At 44.9% G+C, this 21,785-nt stretch overlaps 1 protein-coding gene across 4 annotated transcripts in view; it reads right to left on the bottom strand.

Annotated features, from left to right (window-relative positions):
• Nucleotides 1-8,928: 8,928 nt before the first annotated feature.
• Nucleotides 8,929-21,785, bottom strand: part of stk11ip (serine/threonine kinase 11 interacting protein) — a 109,082-nt gene continuing 96,225 nt past the window's right edge. For 3 of the 4 annotated variants that reach the window (XM_072579997.1, XM_072579999.1, XM_072580000.1), the window contains exons 23-26: nucleotides 17,282-17,366; nucleotides 15,354-15,439; nucleotides 12,711-12,922; nucleotides 8,929-11,503 (exon numbers count right to left, since the gene is read on the bottom strand). In XM_072579997.1, the coding sequence (XP_072436098.1) occupies nucleotides 11,363-11,503; nucleotides 12,711-12,922; nucleotides 15,354-15,439; nucleotides 17,282-17,366 (524 nt within the window). In that variant the 3' untranslated portion in view covers nucleotides 8,929-11,362. Of the gene's footprint in view, nucleotides 11,504-12,710; nucleotides 12,923-15,353; nucleotides 15,440-17,281; nucleotides 17,367-21,785 lie in introns of those variants that run through there. The other variant, XR_011961726.1, reaches the window with a different exon arrangement.

Genomic DNA, 21,785 nt, shown 5'->3' with positions numbered 1-21,785 from the left:
CATGAGGGGAGATAGTTTTTTCACACAGAGTGTGCTTTAAATTGAGGGGTGATAGATATAGGACCGATGTCAGAGTTAGGTTCTTTACTCAGAGAGCAGTAAGGACATGGAACACACTGCCCACATCAGTAGTAGACTCACCAACATTAAGGATATTTAAATAGTCATTGCATAAACATATGGATGATAATTGAATAGTGTAGGATAGATGGGCTTCAGATTGGTTTCGCAGGTCGGTGCAACATTGAGGGCTGAAAGGCCTGTACTGGGCTGTAATGTTCTATGTTCTGAATCCTCCCAAGTGCCACTATTAAACCTCTCTGGGATATTGGTGCTCCTCTGGTTTAAGTGCAACCTGTCCTTCTTGTACAAGTACCACCTTCTCTGGAAGACATCCAAAGACCCATACATCTGAAGTGCTCCCCCCTGCACCAGCTGTTTAGCCACATGTTCAATTGTACTCTGTCTCTGTACCTAGCCTCAGTAGCACATGGCATCGGGAGTAATCCTGAGATTACTGCCCTCGTGGTCCTCCTTCTTAGTTTATTCCTCAGCTCCCTGAATTATCATTGTAGAACCTTGTCACTCAGCTATAGCTAATATGAAAAGGGTGGCCATGGGGAGAATAAGTCCCATTAAAGACGAACATGGCTGTCTGTGTGTGGAGCCACAGGAGATGGGGGAGATTTTTAATGAATATTTCCCCTCAGTGTTTACTAAGGAGAGAATCATGGATACTAAGGAAATAAAGGAAACAAGTGGGAATGTTTTTGATCCATTACATATTACCAGAGAGGTTGTGCAGTCTTAAGGTGCATTTAAGGATAAATCCCCTGGGCCTTATTAAGTGCCAGCCTCAGACAATGTGGAAGACTGGAGAGTGGTTAATATTGTTCCATTGTTTAAGAAGGTAGCAAAGACAAGCCAGGGAACTACAGGCCAGTGAGCCTAACATCAGTGGTAGCCAAGTTGTTGGACAGGGACAGGGTCAACCAACATTTAGATAGTCAAGGTCTGATTAGGATAGTCAGCATGGCTGTGTATGGGAAGTCATGTCTGGCAAATCTTTTAGAGTTTTTGTTTTAAAAGAGGTAGCCAAGAGGATAGATGAGGGTAGGGCAATGGATGTTGTCAGCATGGACTTTAGTAAGGCCTTTGACAAGGTCCCGCAAAGCAGGCTAATCATGAAGGTTTGGTCACATGGGATCCGGTGAGAACTAGCTAATTGGATTCAAAATTGGCTCCATGGTAGGAAGCAGAGGGTGATGGTTGAAAGTTATTTCTCGGACCGGAGGCCAGTGACTAGTGGTGTGTCACAAGGGTTGGTGCTGAGACCATTGTTATTTATTATTTACATAAATGATCTGAATGTGAATGTACAAGGCATTATTGGTAAATTTGTGTTGATACAAAATTAGTAGGTATTGTTGATAGTGAAGGTGATCAAACATTACAGAGGGATCTTGATCAGATAGGGAAGTGAGCCGAGGATTGAATCGAATTTAATGGAATTAAATTTATTGTCACGTGTATCGAGGCACAGTGAAAAGTTTTGTCTTGCGAGCAATGCAGACAGATCACAGAGTTAAGTAGCATAGATGAAGAAACTAATAGGTAAACAGCGGCAAAAGCAAAAAAAAGGTACAGGTACAGGCGAATGCGAAGAGTTTGAGAGTCCATTCAGTATTCTAACAACAGTAGGGTAGAAATTATTTCGAAACCGGCTGGTGTGTGTTCAGGCTTCTGTACCTCCTCCCCGATGGTAGAGTCATAGAGACGTACAGCACGGAAACAGATCTTTCGGTCCAACCTGTCTATGCTGACCAGATATGTTTTCCGGGTCCTTAAGGGGGAGGGGGAGCAACCTGAAGTCGTGGTCCATATTGGCACCAATGACATAGGTAGGAGGAGTGCTGAGGATGTTAGACAGGCTTTTAGGGAGCTAGGTTGGAAGCTCAGAGTTAGAACGAACAGAGTTGTTGTCTCTGGTTTGTTACCCGTGCCACGTGATAGAGAGTCGAGGAATAGGGAGAGAGAACTGTTAAATACGTGGCTACAGGGATGGTGCAGGAGGGAGGGATTTCGGTACTTGGATAACTGGGGTTCTTTCTGGGGAAGGTGGGACCTCTATAAACAGGATGGTCTGCACCTGAACCTGAGGGGCACCAGTATCCTTGGGGGGAGGTTTGCTAGTGCTCTTGGGGGGGGGGGGGGGGGGGGGGGGTTTAAACTAACTCTGCAGGGACATGGGAACCCAGACTGTAGCTTTAGGGTGCAGGACCTGGAGTGTAGGGAGGTCAGGAATATGGCATCAATCTTAAAGGAGGGTGCCTGTAAACAGAAGAGTGGCTTGAAGTGTGTATACTTTAATGCCAGAAGTATACGAAATAAGGTAGGTGAACTTGCAGCATGGGTTGGTACCTGGGACTTCGATGTTGTGGCTATTACGGAGACATGGCTAGATCAGGGACAGGATTGGCTGTTGCAGGTTCCAGGGTTTAAATGTTTTAGTAGGGTCAGAGGTGGGGGTAAAAGAGGGGGGTGTGTGGCTTTGCTTGTCAAAGATAGTATTACAGCGGTGGAAAGGAAGATGGACGAAGATTTGCCATCTGAGGTAGTTTGGGTTGAGGTTAGGAATAGGAGAGGTGAGGTCACCCTGTTAGGAGTCTTTTACAGGACTCCTAATAGTCCTAGAATCGTTGAAGAAAGGATTGCGAAGATGATTCAGGAGAAGAGTGACAGTAATAGGGTGATTGTTATGGGAGACTTTAACTTTCCTGATATTGATTGGGAAAGCTATAGCTCAAGTTCGTTAGATGGGTTAGTGTTTGTGCAATGTGTGCAGGAGAGTTTCCTGACACAATATGTAGATAAGCCAACAAGAGGTGAGGCCATACTGGATTTGGTTCTGGGTAACGAACCAGGCCAGGTATTAGAACTAGAGGTAGGTGAGCACTTTGGGGACAGTGACCACAATTCGGTGATTTTTACTCTAGTGATGGAGAGGGATAAGTGTGTACTATAGGGCAAGAGTTATAGCTGGGGGCAGGGAAATTATGATGCGTTGAGGCATGACTTAGGATGTGTGGATTGGAAAAGTAGATTCCAAGGCAAGAGCGTAATTGATATGTGGAACTTGTTCAAGGAGCAACTATTGAGTGTCCTTGATAAGTACGTACTTATCAGGCAGGGAGGAAAGGGTCGTGTGAGGGAGCCGTGGTTTAATAAGGAATTGGAATCCCTTGTTAAATGGAAGAGGGCGGCCTTTGTAAAGATGAGGCGTGAAGGTTCAATAGGGGCGATTGAGAGTTATAAGGTAGCCCGGAAGGACCTGAAGAGAGAGCTAAGAGCAGCAAGGAGGGGACATGAAAGGTCCTTAGTTGGTAGGATTAGGGAAAACCCTAAGGCTTTCTATAGGTATGTCAGGAATAAAAGAATGACTAGGGTAGGAATAGGTCCAATCAAGGATAGTAATGGGAAGTTGCGTGTGGAGGCTGAAGAGATTGGGGAGGCACTGAATGAATACTTTTCGTCAGTATTCACTCAGGAACAGGACATTGTTGTCGATATGAATACTGAGGCACGAATAAGTAGAATGGATGGCTTTGAGATATGTAGAGGTGTTGGAAATTCTGGCAAGGGTGAAAATAGATAAGTCCCCTAAGCCTGATGGCATTTATCCTAGGATTCTCTGGGAAGCAAGGGAGGAGATTGCAGAGCCATTGGCCTTGATTTTTGTGTCCTCTTTGTCTACAGGAGTAGTGCCAGAGGACTGGAGGCTAGCAAACGTGGTTCCCTTGTTCAAGAAGGGGAGTAGGGATAATCCTAGTAACTATAGGCCAGTGAGTCTCACTTCTGTTATGGGCAAAGTCTTAGAGAGAATTGTAAGGGATAGGATTTATGCACATCTGGATAAGAATGATGTGATCAAGGATAGTCAGCATGGTTTTGTGAAGGGCAGGTCGTGCCTCACAAACCTCATTGAATTCTTTGAGAAGGTGACGAAGGAGGTAGATGAGGGGAAAGCGGTAGATGTGGTATATATGGATTTTAGTAAGGCGTTTGATAAGGTCCCCCATGGTAGGCTACTGCAGAAAATACAGAGATATGGCATTGAGGGTGAGTTGGAGGTTTGGATTAGGAATTGGCTGGCTGGAAGAAGACAGAGGGTAGTAGTTGATGGCAAAGGTTCATCTTGGAGTGCCGTCACTAGCGGTGTTCCACAAGGATCTGTTTTGGGACCATTGCTGTTTGTCATTTTTATAAATGACCTGGAGGAAGGGTTAGAAGGTTGGGTGAGCAAGTTTGCGGATGATACGAAAGTCGGAGGAGTTGTAGACAGTGAGGAAGGATGTGGCAGGTTACAGCGGGATATAGAGAAGCTGCAGAGTTGGGCAGAAAGGTGGCAAATGGAGTTCAATGTAGCTAAGTGTGAGGTGATTCACTTTGGTAAGAGTAATAAAAAGATGGGGTACTGGGCTAATGGTCGGATACTTGGTAGTGTGGAAGAGCAGAGGGATCTTGGTGTCCATGTACACAGATCTCTGAAAGTTGCCACCCAGGTAAATAGTGCAGTGAAGAAGGCATATGGCGTACTGGCTTTTATTGGTAGAGGAATTGAGTTCCGGAGTCCTGAGGTCATGCTGCAGTTGTATAAGATTCTGGTGCGGCCGCATCTGGAATATTGTGTGCAGTTTTGGTCGCCATACTATAGGAAGAATGTGGAGGCACTGGAACGGGTACAGAGGAAGTTTACCAGGATGTTGCCTGGTATGGTAGGAAGATCCTATGAGGAAAGGCTGAGGCACTTGGAGTTGTTTTCATTGGAGAAAAGAAGGTTTAGGGGTGACTTGATAGAGGTGTACAAGATGATTAGGGGGTTAGATAGGGTTGACAGTGAGAACCTTTTTCCACGTATGGAGTCAGCGATTACAAGGGGGCATAGCTTTAAATTAAGGGGGGGTAGATATAGGACTGATGTTAGGGGTAGGTTCTTCACTCAGCGAGTTGTAAGTTCATGGAATGCCCTGCCAGTAGCAGTAGTAGACTCTCCCTCTTTATGGGTATTTAAGCGGGCATTGGATAGGTATATGGAGGATAGTGGGTTAGTGTAGGTTAGGTGGGCTTTGATCGGCGCAACATCGAGGGCTGAAGGGCCTGTACTGCGCTGTAATGTTCTATGTTCTATGTTCTATATCCCAACCCAATCTAGTCCCACCTGCCAGCACCCGGCCCATATCCCTCCAAACCCTTCCTATTCATATACCCATCCAAATGCCTCTTAAATGTTGCAATTGTACCAGCCTCCACCACTTCCTCTGGCAGCTCATTCCATACACATACCACCCTCTGTGTGAAAAGGTTGCCCCTTAGGTCCCTTTTATATCTTTCCCCTCTCACCCTAAACCTATACCCTCTAGTTCTGGATCCCCCCCCACCCGAAGGAAAAGACTTTGTCTATTTACCCTATCCAAGCCCCATATAATTTTGTAAACCTCTACAAGGTCACCCCTCAGCCTCCGACACTCCAGGGAAACCAGCCCCAACCTGTTCAGCATCTCCCTATAGCTTAAATCCTCCAACCCTGGCAACATCCTTGTAAATATTTTCTGAACCCTTTCAAGTTTCACAACATCTTTCCGATAGGAAGGAGACCAGAATTGCACACAATATTCCAACAGTGGCCTAACCAATGTCCCGTACAGCTGCAACATGACCTCCCAACTCCAGTACTCAATACTCTCAGTGTAGGACTTATACAGAAAATGGGAAGGTCCTGAGGAGTGTTGTGGAACAGAGTGACCTAGGAGCATAAGAACATTGTCCCTTGAAAGCACTGGCGCAGGTAAACAGGGTGATGAAAGCATTTAGCATGCTGGCCTTCACTGGTCGTGGCATTGAGTATAGGAGTTAAGACCTTATGTTACAGTTGTATAAGTAATTGATGAGGCTGCACTGGGGGGTATTGTGTACAGTTTTGGTGACCCTGTTATAGGAAAGACATAGTTAAACTGGAAAGTATATGGAGAAGATTTACAAGGATGTTGCCAGGACTTGTAGGCCCGAGTCATAGGGAGAGGTTGGCCAGGACAGGACTCTATTCCTTGGATCATAGGAGAATGAGGGGGGACCTTATTGAGGTGTATAAAATTATGAGGGGCATTGATAGGATGAATGTAGTCTTTTCCCAAGAGATAGGGAATTGAAAACTCGAGGGCACAGGTTTAAGGTGAGAGGAGAAAGATTTAAGGAGGACCTAGGGATAACTTCTTCACACAGAGTGGTGAGTATATGGAATAGGCTGCTGGAGAATTGGTTGAGACAGGTACTATAGCATAATTTAAAAAGTTTTTGGATGGTTACATGGATAGGAAAGGTTTATGGATCAAATGCAAGCATTTGGAACTTAACTGAGTGGGCATCATGGACTAGTTTGGGCCAAAGGGCCAATGCTGTATTACTCTAGGACTCCATTTGTGCCAATAAGGACGATCACTTCTGTCTGTTTACCCTCTGGTTTCAGGATGCCCTGAAGCCACTCGGAGACATCCACAACCCTGGCACCAGGGAGGCAACATACAATCCTGAAGTGTCTCTTGAGAATACAGAGGCACCCACCTGTATCATATCTCCAACTGCTACTGCTCTACGTTGTAAAACTTAATACTTTATGGTCAGCATAAATAGTGGACTAGCAGTGCCAATGTCTTACTTTTGGAAAAGCTGAAGGCTGCCACCTTTAGGGCATCAGCTTGCTTTCCCATGGTCACTTTAACACAGTCAAACCTCCCGAGGTGAGACGACAGGTAAGTTCAGCATTTGAGCTCCATCAGGCAAACTTGAGGAAGGTGAGAAAATGCACAAACAGGGAGATGCTGAATATGGCCTTAAACCAACAGAAAGCTGCCTAGGGGGAGGAGGAGAGGACAATGTATTATGAACTGGCAGCTGAAGAATCTGTAATTTCTCTCACCTTTCCCCTGCTAAACTGTTAATTTTACTTTGAAGATACAAATCAGGATGGCTGCTTCCTGGATAATTAAACGATGGAGTTAAGAATGTCACAGTTTGCAAGTGAGGAACATCCTGTTTGCTTGATGACCGGAGGTTTAATAGACTGTAACCCTCATAAATATCTTGCTTTGTCTCTGCTGATGTCCAGGTGGTCTTGCAGCATCAGGCAGAGATCTCTTTCCACTGCCCCCTCCCAGCCCACACTACTCTCTGCTCCTCAGAAGAATCTTTGCACCTTCTTTTTCCACCTCCCGAAATACTCACTGATCAAACAAGATTAGTCTTTCATGGGAAATGAGATAAAACAAAAAGGAGCTAAAGTTCATTCAACTGGAACTATATATATCTTCAAATCCTTTCACACCTCACTCCTCCCCATCTCCAATCCTCCAAAGTTCTCTATGCTCCTCTAATGCCAGCCTCAATTTTAAACACTCCACCCGAAACTCTGGAATTCTCTCCCCAGACATCACTCGCATCCTTCAGAATCTCCTTCTCCTCGGTGGAAACTGTGGGCCACCACCCCACTTTTGCCTGAGGTGGCTCAGACTGCAACTTTGTTTGGATTACACTGCAGTCACACCTCGCGACGGTGTGAAAGTGAGTCTTTTGTTTTTCCTTAAAAAGAAATGATTTGCAAAATATAAGCACCATTGGTCCACTGCTTGTTCAGGTAGTGAGGAGATGATTATATAAAGCTTAGCTGGATAATTCCAGGGAGCAGTTACAAAGCACCCAATTGCTGTTGACCTGGCGTCTCTCACAGAGTAGGAACAGCAGATTCCTGTTCACAAAAGGGACATTAATGAACCAGATATTTTTCTAGAACAACGCAACAGCATCTCAGTGACTTCTGATACAGCTTGCTGTTGCTTTTAAACTGAATTTTAATATTCCAAACCTCATCTGGAATTATAAATCTAATCCTCTGGTTTGCTCAACTATCAAGGACTACTTACCTGGAACATCTTCTTAGGTAAAGTCACAATAGGCTTGCAGGTGGTGGTGTTCCAATGTGTCTGTTGCCTTTAGCCTTAGTGATAGTGGGTTTAATCACAGAATCTCAATTGTTCCAATGCAGAAGGAAGCCATTCATGTCATTGTACATGATTCTGCTCTTCAAATGAGCATCACCTAGTGCCAACCTCCTGCTATTGGAGCCTTTAACACCAATCATAACTCTAGGCTACACATAAAAAGGTATGTGGCCACATCAACTCAGACTCCCTGACTGAACCCTATAAACACAGCTACGCCTGATACAAAGGACTCAGGGTGAGACTGGCATTTAGTTTAGTTATTGGACCCTTCCACGGAATCTCAAACAATATTTGAAAAGGTGGAGGATTGTTTTACAATGGATTGTGTTGGTGGAATGGGATCTAATGGAGACCAGTGGGGAAATGGTGATGGTCTCCATGGAGATTACAGATGTGTTTATTTTGATGACTGCTTTGGAACCTTGTGGTATTTGCCATCTCTCACAGTAAGTGGTACTAGGTAAGGGTTTGTTTGAGGCAGCTTACTGCCAACAATCCTCCTTTGACTTTGCTTGTGCCTATCTAGTGATAAATGATAGGAAATAGAGCTACATCACTGTAGAGTATTTACAGATTTGGCACTGTATTCGACAAGGCTCATTGCATGATAGCAATAAGGGCAACTGTGTGGATAATTGTTAGGACTTTGGGAGCTGGTACAGATATAGCTGTTCCTTCTGAAAGTTAGAGTAGAAACCTTTCTGATTTTCACCCAGACGTGAGGTCAATAAAACAGTGGAGTCAACCTTTAACCCCTTAAGAACCATTACAGTGTACAACGTAGAAAAAGAATGAAGGTTTTACTGAAATTTTCCCTTGCAACTGTATTCAAGGCAAGGAGTGAGTTGGGACAGGAGTGAGAGATCACAGAGCATTAGCTTCACATTGAAATTTATTCTCAGTTATCAAAAATACAGGATAGACAACTTAAACAATCACAGTGCATATAGCAAATCCACTTTTAAAGATAAATACATTCCTGGCTTCAGTGCAAGAGTCCAGACATGCTTGGTCTACTGTACAAATTCTCAGTGTCACACACCCAGTAATGAGTGTACATACTTCCACTCCATAGTTTCAATGCAAATAGATTAAAAACAAAATGGGTCGTCTAAAATTCTTCCTGTGAAGAAGATATGGCCTTATCTGATGGGATAGGTGCAATAAGTAGCATCGTCCCAAAGGTGCTTGTCTACTATCCCCAGCAGTTCAGTACATGTACCTCCAGGCAACCTTGGCCAGTGACTCAAAGAACAGTTGGACCTGATGCCCCTTTGTGATCACCAGTCAGTGCCCGTGATCATCATCTAATTAAGCTCTCTGACGAGGTCAGGGAGTATGTGCTTGTGTGCAGAGTGAGATGAGGGGTCTTCAGTCCCTCTGTCCTGTCTGGCATCCAACTAGGGGTCAGCGCATTAAACTGCACAGACACGTCCGAGCCTTTGGTACAATGGCAAGCGGTCAACCGTGTGGTATGAGGGGGTGAGGGTTGGAAGACAACACAATGATCAATGGCACAGAACCACAAGCATGCTCACTGGCAATAGCCTCATCACCTGCAAGGTAAACTAAGGGACAGAACAGAGGAGTCTGCAATACCCAATAAAAGAACGAGTCATGTAATGCAAAAAGCTGGCAGCAACTAGAGAGCTGTCCCACCAATACAAGTGGTCTTAAGGAAAGGTGTGCCTCCGTCTCTACATCATACACAGGATTCAGGAGAAGAGGCACTCACAGCAGTGTCCTGTGCAACAGCTAATCCACCCAGGAAGCTGATCACTGACCAAAGAGCAGGGAAGCACTCTGAAGAAAAAGCAGGGGGAGAAAACTAGACAAGGAATATGTATCACTTCACATTGCATCTGTAGGCAGTTGTGGTGACACAGGGCCTGAAACAAGTTGGAGGAGATGTGAATCCAGTTGAGGGGTTAGAATTACCCCAATGTTTCCTGTCAGAGGTGTGCTGAGAGTGGGCGTGTAGATAAACTTCAGACAACGGTATGCTCTGCACCCAGGACCAGTCATCCTTCATCCTGGAGTCCAGAGAACAGGTGTGAATTATCCTGCCTCTTGCAGAGATTGCGACCCCCACCTCTCCATAAACTGCACTTCCTCTATACAGAAAGGGATCAGCAGGGTTTAGTAGTTAAACAAGACTTGGCCTCCTAGACTGTCATTTGCTGCTTAGCTTCAACTCAGATACTAGTTTGTCTTGAAGGAATTTCCAAGTAATCTATAAGGTGCACCCACACCTGATTCATACAACACTGGATACAAACAGGACTGCGAGAAGCAGATTAGCTACCCTGAGGAGGGCAGAAGTGGTGATGGTGCCAAAACTAAGTATTGGAAATCACATCAGAACAAATGTTTTCTGGTTTCGCCAATGACTATCCCATCCTCCACACGACTCCATCTGACTGCACCCAGTGGGCGAGTGGAGGTGGGCACCACATTCACCTGGGTAGGCCTGGCCTGGGACTGGAAGGGAGTCTGTGTAACTCGGAGTAACAGCAAAGAGCTCTCTGAGGGGGAGATGTGCTCTGGGATACAACGGGAATCTATGGGGCTGTTTAAAGGTGGATAACATGGGAGCTCTGGGGCAGTGCGATTGGGATTCCCAACATACTATTGAAAGGAAGTGGGGGGAGAATGATCCACCAAGTGTATATAAAATGGTGAGGAGAGGTCATCTCAGCCCCCTCTTAAACCAGAGCAGCAACCCCATGGTGCTCATTGGTTAATGAGACTGTTACCACAACCAAGTAAGTGAGGTTAAGGTGCAAAACAAAATCCCCAATTGCAACTCAGTACAGGTCAATAAACCTCAAATTCCTTCCCTTCTCCCCAATCAGTTCATGAATTTGAACACTACACAGACTTCAACTAAATTACACTCACCAACTAACCCCTCAAACAAAAGCAGGAAACAAGAGTCTTGGCCATTGGCCACTCTGGGAACAAACCCTCTTGCTAGCACTGAGGGTCAGGGCAGCCCCTGGTGAGATTGGCTGATGCCAGGGACCTGTCCCACTATCAGCATAATTGAAAACTTAAAATAAAAAGAACACTTTTGTATAAAAGGTGACTGACAAAGAGAGAGACAAGGCAAATACTCAACGTGAGGCAGGGCTTCATGATCACAGTCATTAATCCACAGGGATTGCAACATTCCCTTTGTAAAGCCTAAATACAAGCCCTTCCCACCAGCAGGAATCAACCTCTGGTCATTTTATGAAAATCACACCCTCTCACATATCCGTTCTGACCACAAGCACCTTGGGTTTAACACATTCCCATCTCCCAGTCTAGTCCAGCGTTTGGTGAACAGCGATATTCAGTGGTACCCCGAACATCTCCTTCCATGGCTCCTGGACCCAGTCCACTACAGCTTTCACTAGCTCCACACACTCGGTCCGCAGATGCCAGATGCTTTCAGTCCGGCTTACCTGGGGACACAGTGAAGGGTCAGACGGTGATCAAGAGAAAGACAGATAGTTTCAATATCTCTAATGACGTTCATGGTCTCAGATTAGACAGCAGAGGGCATCAGCATGATCAAGGCTTTTCGAAGCCAGTGGCCACACCAGGGACTGGGGTTGGGATATCTGGTCAGCATGGAGGAGTTGGACCGAAGGGTCTGTTTCTGTGCTGTACACCTCTATGACTGTGAATATCATCACTTCAGTTAGTGATATATTGGCTTGGGTTTGATAAGTTCTTATTGAACTACAGATTTTGTTTCAGTTGCAGTGTCAACCAGGGACAGTCTAGGTTGCTTCAGTGTGCTTTAAAAGGAGTACAAAACCAAGGTCAGCACATCAACTGAAGATACAAAGCTCTCACAAACCCTTCCCAAACATTCCTTTTACAGATGCCTCTTTGTCTCAATTCCCTCCATCACCCTAAAACCAAAACCTCTCCGTACCCGTAAGTTCATCTATGTGAGGCATGTATGGGGAACCCCATCAACACAGCCAGTTGTAGAACAGTGCTTCTTTAGGTTAAAGATTAGAGTGGTGCTGGAAAAGCACAGCAGGTCAGGCAGCATCAGAGGAGCAGGAAAACCGACGTTTCGGGCAAAAGCCCTTCATCAGGAACAGAGTCGATTTTCCCGCTCCTCGGATGCTGCCTGACCTGCTGTGCTTTTCCAGCACCACTCTGATCTGGACTCTGGTTTCCAGCATCTGCAGTCCTCACTTTTGCCTTCTTGAGGTGAAGTCCCATCATATTGTCCAACCCAAGAAACAGTCAATAATATGGAGAGAGAGTACATACTTCTGAAATGGATTTGAACGGTTTGCATAGAGTCTGGCAAGGAGCTGCAATAAAGGTTCCTCTACACTGTCCCCCATCAAACACTCCAAGGACAGGGACAGGGACAGGGTTAGACCTAGGGTAAATCTCCTCAGTGCCAATGTTAGAATGGCAACAACAATGCTGATGTACATCAAGTCCCACCAACTAGAGACAAGGTGCTCTCTGGAATGATGGCAGTGGGAATAAAATGAACACTATAGGAAAACTTTAGAATCAGGACTGCCATTACCAAAGAACAGGCCTGCTCCCCATTGGTCCTGATGAACGGCCAAAACTGGGGAACAGACAGTTCAATGGGGGTGGGGAAAATGGTAGAACCGGAGCTGAAAGTGGTACCTCGTGGTAGAACCGGAGTTGAATGTCATGTGGAGCAGATTGATAGAGGCTGACTGAGCTGATATCACTGATGGCTTGGCTTTCTTTCGTTGGAACCTCTTGAGGCAAAGGATTGTCCATTTCGCCCATCAACTTCCTCCACTGATGGTCCTCCACCAATAAGTAGATAGTGGTTGAGGTAGCAACCACACTCACGGGAGAAAGATCACCATCTATAAACATGTTGGGAAAAGAGACAAAATTCAACCAATACAACCACTGTTTTAATGTTGACTCAGAAAGGATGGTAGGGACATCAGGGATAGGAATGAGAGGCCATTCTCCACTCGAGACCGCTCCACATTTGAAGACCATGGTTGATATGTTCCTCAACTCCATAACCCACAAAAATCTATCAATGTCCAATCTTAAAATTAAAATTAGTTTACCGCTGTTTGTGGAAAACAATTCCACATTTTTTCTCTGCAGAGGTGTTGCAGAATTAAGATCTGAGACAACGGAGCAAAATTAGGCCATTCAGCCCATCGAGTCTGCTCCTCCATTCAATGAAATCTTGGCTGATCTGATCAGCCTCAACTCCATTTTTCTGCCTTTTCCCCACAACCCTCTACTCTCTCCGATTAAAAATCTGACTCAACCTTGAATATATTTGTGACCCAACCTCAACAGCCTCCTGTGGTAAAGAATTCCACTGGTTCACAATCCTTGGAGGAAGAAATTCCTCATCTTTAATAATACTATTTTTATTCAGAGATTTCATCCTCTGATCCTGGATTTCCCACAAGAGGAAAACAACCTTTCCACATCTATTCTTCAAGTACCCGAAGAATCTTGTCTATTTCAATGAGGTCACTCTCCTTTCCCCTAAACTCCAGTTGAGTACAGGCCCAACCTACTCAATCTGTCCTTGTAAGATAGGAAATGGCTTGATTCTAACAGCAAAGTCTACGTTTCCCACATTCTGGCTCCATGGCCAGTTTCCTATAAGAGCTGAAAAATGTGTTGCTGGAAAAACGCAGCATCAGCCTCAACATCAGTCATGTCCCTCTCCTCGGTGAATACTGATGCAAAGTACTCATTAAGAACCTCACCCAATTTCTTTGACTCCATGCATAACTTTCCTCCTTTGTCCTTGAGTGGGCTAACCCTTTCCCTAGATGCCCTCTTGCTCCTTATATATGAATAAAAGGCTTTGGGAATTTCCTTAACCTGTTTGCTCAGGTTTCAACTCTCTTAATTCCTCGTTACAGATTGGAAGGATATCGGGAATGTAGGACCAAAGTTTCATCTGTTTTCAGTCACCTAGACCTTATGTATGATTCCTTTTCCCTCTTGGCTAGTTTCTCAATTTCAACTGTCATCCATTGTTCCCTAAGCTTACCGTTTCTGCCCCTCATTTTCACAGAAACATATCTCTTCTCAATGCTAATCAATCTCTTTTTAAAAGCTTCCCACGTATCGAATAATGATGACTTATTAGCTGAGTTTCTCGATTAATAATCTTGAGATAATACCACTAGGCCATTACCTGCCTGGACTTCAGATATTATGAGGAAAGATGATACAAATTAAATCTCTCGAGTTTAAAAGGTTAAGGGGTGATCTGATTGAAGGCTTCAAGTTATTAACAGGAAAAGAAAGGTGATAAAGATAAACTATTTCAGCTGGTTTGGGATTCTAGAACTAGGGGCATAGTGTGAGAATGAGGGTCAGACCATTCAGGGAGAGATGTTAGGAAGCACTTCCACACACACAGGGGAGGGAGGGATTTGGAACTCTCTTCCACAAACAGCAGTGGATCCTGGGTCAGTTGTTAATTTTAAATTTGACGTAGATAGATTTCTGATCAGCAACTATATTCAGGGATATGGGCCAAAGGCAGGTATATGAAGTTAGGCCCCTGATCTCACTAAATAGAGGAACGAACCCAGGGGGCTGAGTGGCCTAATCCTTTTCCTACGTTTCTAGGATAGACCTTCAACTATCAAGATTGATCAGTGAATTGGGGTCTACATTTGACAAAACAAGTGGAGGCTGAGAGAGGATTTGATTGCAGTGTCTCGAACAATGAGGGAGGGGCCATCAGGGAATGGATTGGAAAGATCAATTTCCCTTAACAGGGGGGGCAAATAACTAGGGAGAATGGAACGATGTAACTTGGTGGGAGCACTTGCGGCGAGTTGAATAATTTACTCACACAATGGGCTCTGGGTTGAAGATTGGTTGAGGGGTGGGGGTTGGAAACTCATTGGTTAAAATGACAGTAGAAGTAGAAATCCTCAAAACAGTTGAAATAGACACTTAGATAGGGGTTTGAATTGCTGTAAACCACATGATTACAGGCCAAGAGCTGGAGAGGGGAACTATGTCGGGTAACTCTTTCTCCATAAGAAATAGTAACAGGAGTAGGCCAATCAGCCCCTTGAGCTGCTCCACCATTCAACAGGATCATGACTGATCTGACCCTCATGTCTACTCTCCTACCTTTCCCCATAACATTCACAATGAGCTGAACGGCCTCCTGATGTGCCCGTGTCCTACACAATTGGGTTAACTGAGCTTAACGGTAGCAAACATTGATCATTCCTGATATCAGTTACATAAACAATTGTCCCCACCTCCCACCCACTACCGGTGGTTTACCTTCAAGAAGGAATGCCAGCACATACAGGTAATTGGGACACTGATACTCTGGTGAGTCAGCAGCTGGATGCTCACAGATAAGAGGCCTGTAGGACAGAAAGGTGCCAGGAATTAGACAAGGTTATATTATAAGGATTATAATAGAACAGCAAATGAAACAAGTGTGTATATGGTACCTTCACCAGAAAGCTAAAGTGGCCACAGTCCTACCTGACTTGTTGGAGAGAGATTGACAATTGGTGGTGGTTTCACCAGAGACTCACCAGGTCTCAGGTGAGGGGAGAAGTTGAGAAGTCCTTTTAGTAACCTCAACCGGTGCGGGAATTAAATCTACACTGTTGGTGTCACTCTGCATCACTGCCAGACATCCAGTCTACTGAGCTAACCAACCCTCCTCAACAGTAAAACTTCGCAAGGCATTTCAGAGGAACAATGAAACAATACAGTTGTTGGAAGTCAGTCACTTCAACTCCAGGACATCTCTACACGAGTTCCTCAAGGTAGTGCCCTACCCCACCTATCTTCAGCTGCTTCATCAATGACCTTCCCTCTAATATCAAGATCAGAAGTTGGGGTGCTCGTTGATGATTGTAATGTTCAGCACCATTCGCGACTCCTCAGATACTGAAGGAGATACTCAGATACATGCTCAAGTGCAACAAGACTGGACAATATCAAGGCTTGCACTGACAAGGGGCAAATAACATTCACACCAACAAGTGCAGGGTTATGACCATCTCCAATAAACCCCTCACTATTAAAATCTGGAACTTAACATTGACCAGAAATGCAATTGGACTTGTTCTTGTAACCACTGTGATTACATGCCATGTCAGAGGACAGGAACATTCCACCACACTCCTGACTTGTCCCTTGTAAATGGTGAACAGGCTTTTGGGGAGTCAGGAGGTGAGTTACTTGCTGAATTCCCAGCTCCTGACCCGTTCTTGTAACCACCGTATTTATACTGATGAGATGTTTCAGTGGATGCAGAGAGACTGGAGAAACCAGGAATACTCTATTTACAACTCAGAACATCAAGGGGAGAATCCAGACATTCAAAATCATGAGAGGGAGGTTCGATATCTTCTTATTGACTTTATCTCTCCTGGCAGGAGGACTGATAACCAAGGGAATTGGTTAAGGCGGCTAAGTTGGTGTAAACCAAGTAAAAATAAAAACCTGTGCTGGATCTGGAATGCACTACCTGAAATGGCGGTGGAAACAGATTCAATGCAAACTCCCAAAAAGGATTAAATAAATACTCAAAAGAAGAAAAACTTGAGGGGTTTTGAAGGAAGAGCAGGGGTATAGGGAGTAATTGGAGGGCTCTTTCAAAGGCATAACATGTGAGGAATTATTGAGGACTCTGGGAAATCTGATTGAAACTTACAGAATACCGAATGGCCTGGAGAGTGTGGACATTGGGAAGATGTTTCCATTGGCAGGAGAAATAAGGACCCAAAGGTACAGACTTAGAGTAAAAGGAAGACCTTTTAGAATGGAGATAAGGAGAAACTTCTTCAGCCTGGGAGTGGGGAATCTGTGGAATTCATTGCCACTGAAGGCTGTAGAGGCCAATTCATTGAGTATATTTAAAACCGAGTTAAATAAGCTCTTGATTGCTAAGGGGATCAAAGGTTATGGAGAGGAAGCATGAAAATTGGAGTGAAAACCTATCAGCCACGATTGAATGGCCTAATTTCTACTCCTATGGTCTTATGAATGGTAGAGGCACAATGGGCTGAATGGCCCCCTTCTGAAGTGTAAGATTCTCTGAACATTCAAGCTCTTCACATTTCATGGATCTCATTGTAAACAGGGTTTTTAAAAAAAACTTTACCAGTCTGATATCCTCAGCAACAGCAAACTCAAATAACAGCATAGCAGGAGAAAGATGAAAATGACAGAAATCCTTGGAGCTTTACCAGAGTTTGTGCTGTGGGTCCATGCGGGTGAAGCAGATGGATTCCAGTTTACTGATTGATCTTGGGGTCAATTCCCGTACCATGTCTGCAGGAGGGAAAAAAAAAATTCCATGAACTGGAATGTGTTTTCTGTGTCATAATCAGGAGCAAGAATTGATGGTCACATCAAACGCCACTCAATGTTGGTACTGAATTCCACCAGGATGCAATTTACCTGCAGCCCTGAAATGGAGGTTAAACCTCACTATGCTGATCTTCACCCACAGACACAGGGCATGCTACATTTTCCCTCCCACTCTGTCAAGCTGCTGGCTGGCCTTCCTTGAGAACTGGAGCGATATAGCTGAGAAATGAGATTTGAGACAGCTCATTGTAATCCCAGGGTTACACACTTGCCTCAGAGACAGATTGTCGGTATAGGTCCCAAACCTGAAACTTGAGCACAAAATCCAGGGCTGACACACTCAGCGCTGAGGGAGTGCTGCACTGAGGCAGCCTGAGTGTTGGAGGAGCAGTACTGAAGGAGTGCTATGCTGATAAGAGGCAGTAAAGAGGGAGCACTGCACTCTTCACAGCTTGGGTGAAATGTTAAAGCAAGCCACACTATGCCCTCTCACAGGGACTTGAAATAGCCAATGGCTGCTATTTTGTGGAAACCATGCAAGTTGTCACAGTATCCATCAATCAATAAGCATCACAAACACATTATCTAGTCAATGTCTCCATTGCGGTATAGAACATAGAACTGTACACACAGGAACAGACTTGTTAGCCCATGATGCTGTACCAAACATGACACCAAATTAAACTATTCCCTTCTGCCTGTTCTTGGTCCATATTCCTCAGTTTCTTAAATATTCATGTACTTATCTAAAAGTCTCTTAAACACCCAAATCGTAACTCCCTTCACCACCATCTCTGGCAGCATGTTCCAGACACTGAGCAAAGTTGTGAGTGTGGTGCAGGAAAAGCACAGGAGGTCAGGCAGCGTCTGAGAAGCAGGAGAATCGATATTTCGGGCATAAACCCTTCATCAGGAATGAGGCTCGTGGGTCGGGGCTAACATTTGGGGGAAGGTAGCTCAGAAAGCAATAGGTGGATGAAGGTGAGGGAGAGGGTGATAGGTCAGAGGGAGTAGTGATGGACAGGTCTGGAGGGTGGTGGAGGCTTGGGACTGGGATAATGTGGGGGGGGGGGGGGGGGGCGGAAGGCGGAAGTGAGGAAGCTGTTGAAATCCACATTTATCCCGTGTGGTTTCAGGGTCCCAAGGCAGAATATGAGGTATTCCTCCTCCAAGCGTTGGGTGATAATGGTTTGGCAGTGGAGGTGGCTCAGGACCTACATGTCCTTGACAAAGGGGGAGTTGAAGTGCTTAGACACTGGGTGGTGGGGGTTGCTGGGAGACCGCCCTCCCCAATCCCCTGGAGGAGCAACGTTTCATATTCCACCTTGGGACATGCAACCACACGGGTTAAATGTGGATTTCAACAGTTTCCTCATTTTCCCTCCCCCTACATCACCCCAGTCCCAAGCCTCCAACTTGGCACCACCCTCCAGACCTATCACCTTCTCCCTCACCTTCATCCACCAAGTGCTTTCCCAGCTACCTTCCCCCAAACCCCACCCCCTCCCCCTTATTTCTCAACCCCGACCCACAAGCCTCATCCCTGATGAAGGGCTTATGCCCAAAACTCAATTATCCTGCTCCTCGGATGCTGCCTGACCTGTTGAGCTTCTCCAGCACCCCACTCTCGACTCTGATCTCCAGCATCTGCAGTCCTCACTTTCTCCAGACACCGACCACCCTCTCTTTTTTAAAAAAAAACTTGCCCTCCTTTGAGCTTTCCCCCTAGTGTTAAGACATTTCAACTCTGGGGAAAAAAGATTGCGACTGTCAATCCTAACTATGTCTCTCAATTTTCTATCAAGTCTCCTCTCAGTCTCCACCACTCCAGAGAAAACAACCCTAGTTTTTCCAAGCCTCTCCTTGCCCGATTACTACTAATTCTAGAGATGCTTGGGCCAGTTGGAACCAGCCTGGTTGAGATTAGCTAATTCCAAGTGTATTTATAAAGTCTGTTGGTACCTGGTTAAATAATCTAAGATAATATGGGGATGCACGTGTGAACAATTGGATAAGAGTGAAAATTTTTTCAGTTTCTGTTGAGGTTTTGAAGCAAAGTGAAGGTGTGGAGTGGGAGACAATTAATGATTTTGAGAGAAAATTAAATTTTCAGAGGCTGCAGGGATAGCACAGGTGAATGGGGCTGAGTGGACTGCACCATAGAGAGCTGGTACACATACAATGGGCTGAATTGTTTTTTAAAAATTTGCTCACGGGACATTGACGTTGTGGCTAATGCCCACCCCTAATTAGCAAGAGCGCAGTAAACAGTCAAGCATATTTCTGGGGAATCACATGTAGGCCAGACCAGGTAAGGATGGCAGATTTCATTCCCTAAAAGGACATTAGTGAACCAGATGGGTTTATAAGATTATCAAAAGTGCTTACCAGGTCACCACTGACTAGCTCATTCCAGATTTCTATTGAATTCAAATGTCACCATCTGCTGGATTACTAGCCCAGTGACATGCCCACGACACCACCTCCCCACAGGCATGGTTTCTTCTGTTCTGTAATGACTCAAAGCTGGGTGTTGGTGTAGGGAAATGCAGCATTACATAATTGGATGTTTCTCAGTAACCCTGCCAATGGCCACCAGCCCTAGTCTCAAATCCTTGTGACTATCCTTTCCAGAGACACATGAAATAGTCAAAGTAGACTATCCTGCTCCACCATTCAAAAAAGATCACAACCGGTTTGTTTATATTTTAAATTCCACAATCTCAAGTACCCCGGCAAGCCCTGCCAAAGATTCTGTCTATCTCAGTCTTAAGAATATTCAATAACATCCTTTATTGAAGTTTATAAAATCATGAGGTGCATGGATAGGATAAATAGACAAGGTCTTGTCCCTGGGGTGGGAGAGAGTCCAGAACTAGAGGGCATAGGTTTAGGGTGAGGGGGGGAAAGATAGTAAAGGGATCTAAGGGGCAACTTTTTCCCGCAGAGGGTGGTATGTGTATGAAATGAGCTGCTAGAGGAAGAAAAGGAGTTTGGTATAATTACAGCCTTTAAAATGTATCTGGATGGGTATATGAATAGGAAGGGCTTAGAGGGATATAGGTCAAGTGCTGGCAAATGGGACTAGGGTAGGTTAGGCTATCTGATCAGCATGGACGAGTTCGACCGGAGGGTCAGTTTCCGTGCTGTACATCTCTTGGACTCTATAACCTCGCCTCTATGGCCTCCTGAGTCAGAGTTCTATGATTACTCACCTGCAGTGAAAATAAATTTGCATTTGTCCTGAAAGGGTAACTTTTTAAAAATGGTCCCTAGCTGTGGACTTTATCGGTTGCTTTATAATAACAAGGAGGTTTATGGTGGAGTTGGAGAGAAATTTGCTTAGGCCTCAGCTGCAGTACCTTGTGCAGTTCTGGTCACCACACAATAGGAAGGATGCGATTGCACTGGAAGGAAATTCACAGGGATGTTGCCTGGAATGAAGCATTTTTAACAATGGAGTGACTAGATAAGCTCAGGTTGCATTCTTTACAGAGACAGTTGAGGGGGGGAATCTGATATTGAGGTGGATAAGATTATAAGGGGCATGGACGAATGAATAGAAAGCAAATGTTCCCTTAGTCGAAGGGGCACCATTTTAAAGTGAAAGGCAGGATGTTTAGAGAGGATTTGATGAAACCTTTATCACCCTTCTGGTGGGGTCTGGGTGCACTGCTTGGGGAGGGGTGGGCTTGACACAGGACACATCAACCTTTGAAAAGGTCCATGGATGAGCATTTGAAGTGCCATAATGTTCAAGGCCATTACTTTTAGTGGTGCTACCTCAATGGGCCAAAACGTCTCTTCTATACTGTATGAGTCTATGACCGACCCACAAGGGAAAACATTCCTCCCATGTTCAGCTTGTCAAGACCATTCAGGATCTTATACACCTCAAACATGTCACCCCTCACTCTTCTAAACCTCTGTAAACAAGTTCAATCTGTTCAAACTTTCCTCATGAGACAACTGGCTCTTTCCAGGTATCATTCCAGTAAACCTTCTCTGAACCACCTCAAAATGTACTTAAATCCTTCAAACATTTGAGACCAAAACTGCATGTAGTATTCAAGATGTGATCTTACCAATACCTCTATATCAGACATACTGTATTTTTTCTTTAATGTCCAATTCCTATTGTAATAATAAATAGCATCCTAGTTTGCACATTCTCCCCGTGTTGGTGTGGGTTTCTGTCGGATGCTCAGGTTTCCTCCCATAATCCAAACATGTGCAGATTAGTGGATTGGCTATGTTACGTTGCCCTGTAGTGTCCAGGGATATGCAGGTTAAGTGAGAAACATGGGGTTAGGGTATAGTGTAGGAGGCTAGGGTTGTTGATTTGATCGCTGAGCTGGTAAGTTTGTTGCAGACGTTTCA

Source organism: Chiloscyllium punctatum, chromosome 10 (genome assembly GCF_047496795.1).
Source record: "Chiloscyllium punctatum isolate Juve2018m chromosome 10, sChiPun1.3, whole genome shotgun sequence".
NCBI lineage: Eukaryota > Metazoa > Chordata > Chondrichthyes > Orectolobiformes > Hemiscylliidae > Chiloscyllium > Chiloscyllium punctatum.
This window is presented reverse-complemented; position numbering and strand designations above follow the sequence as displayed.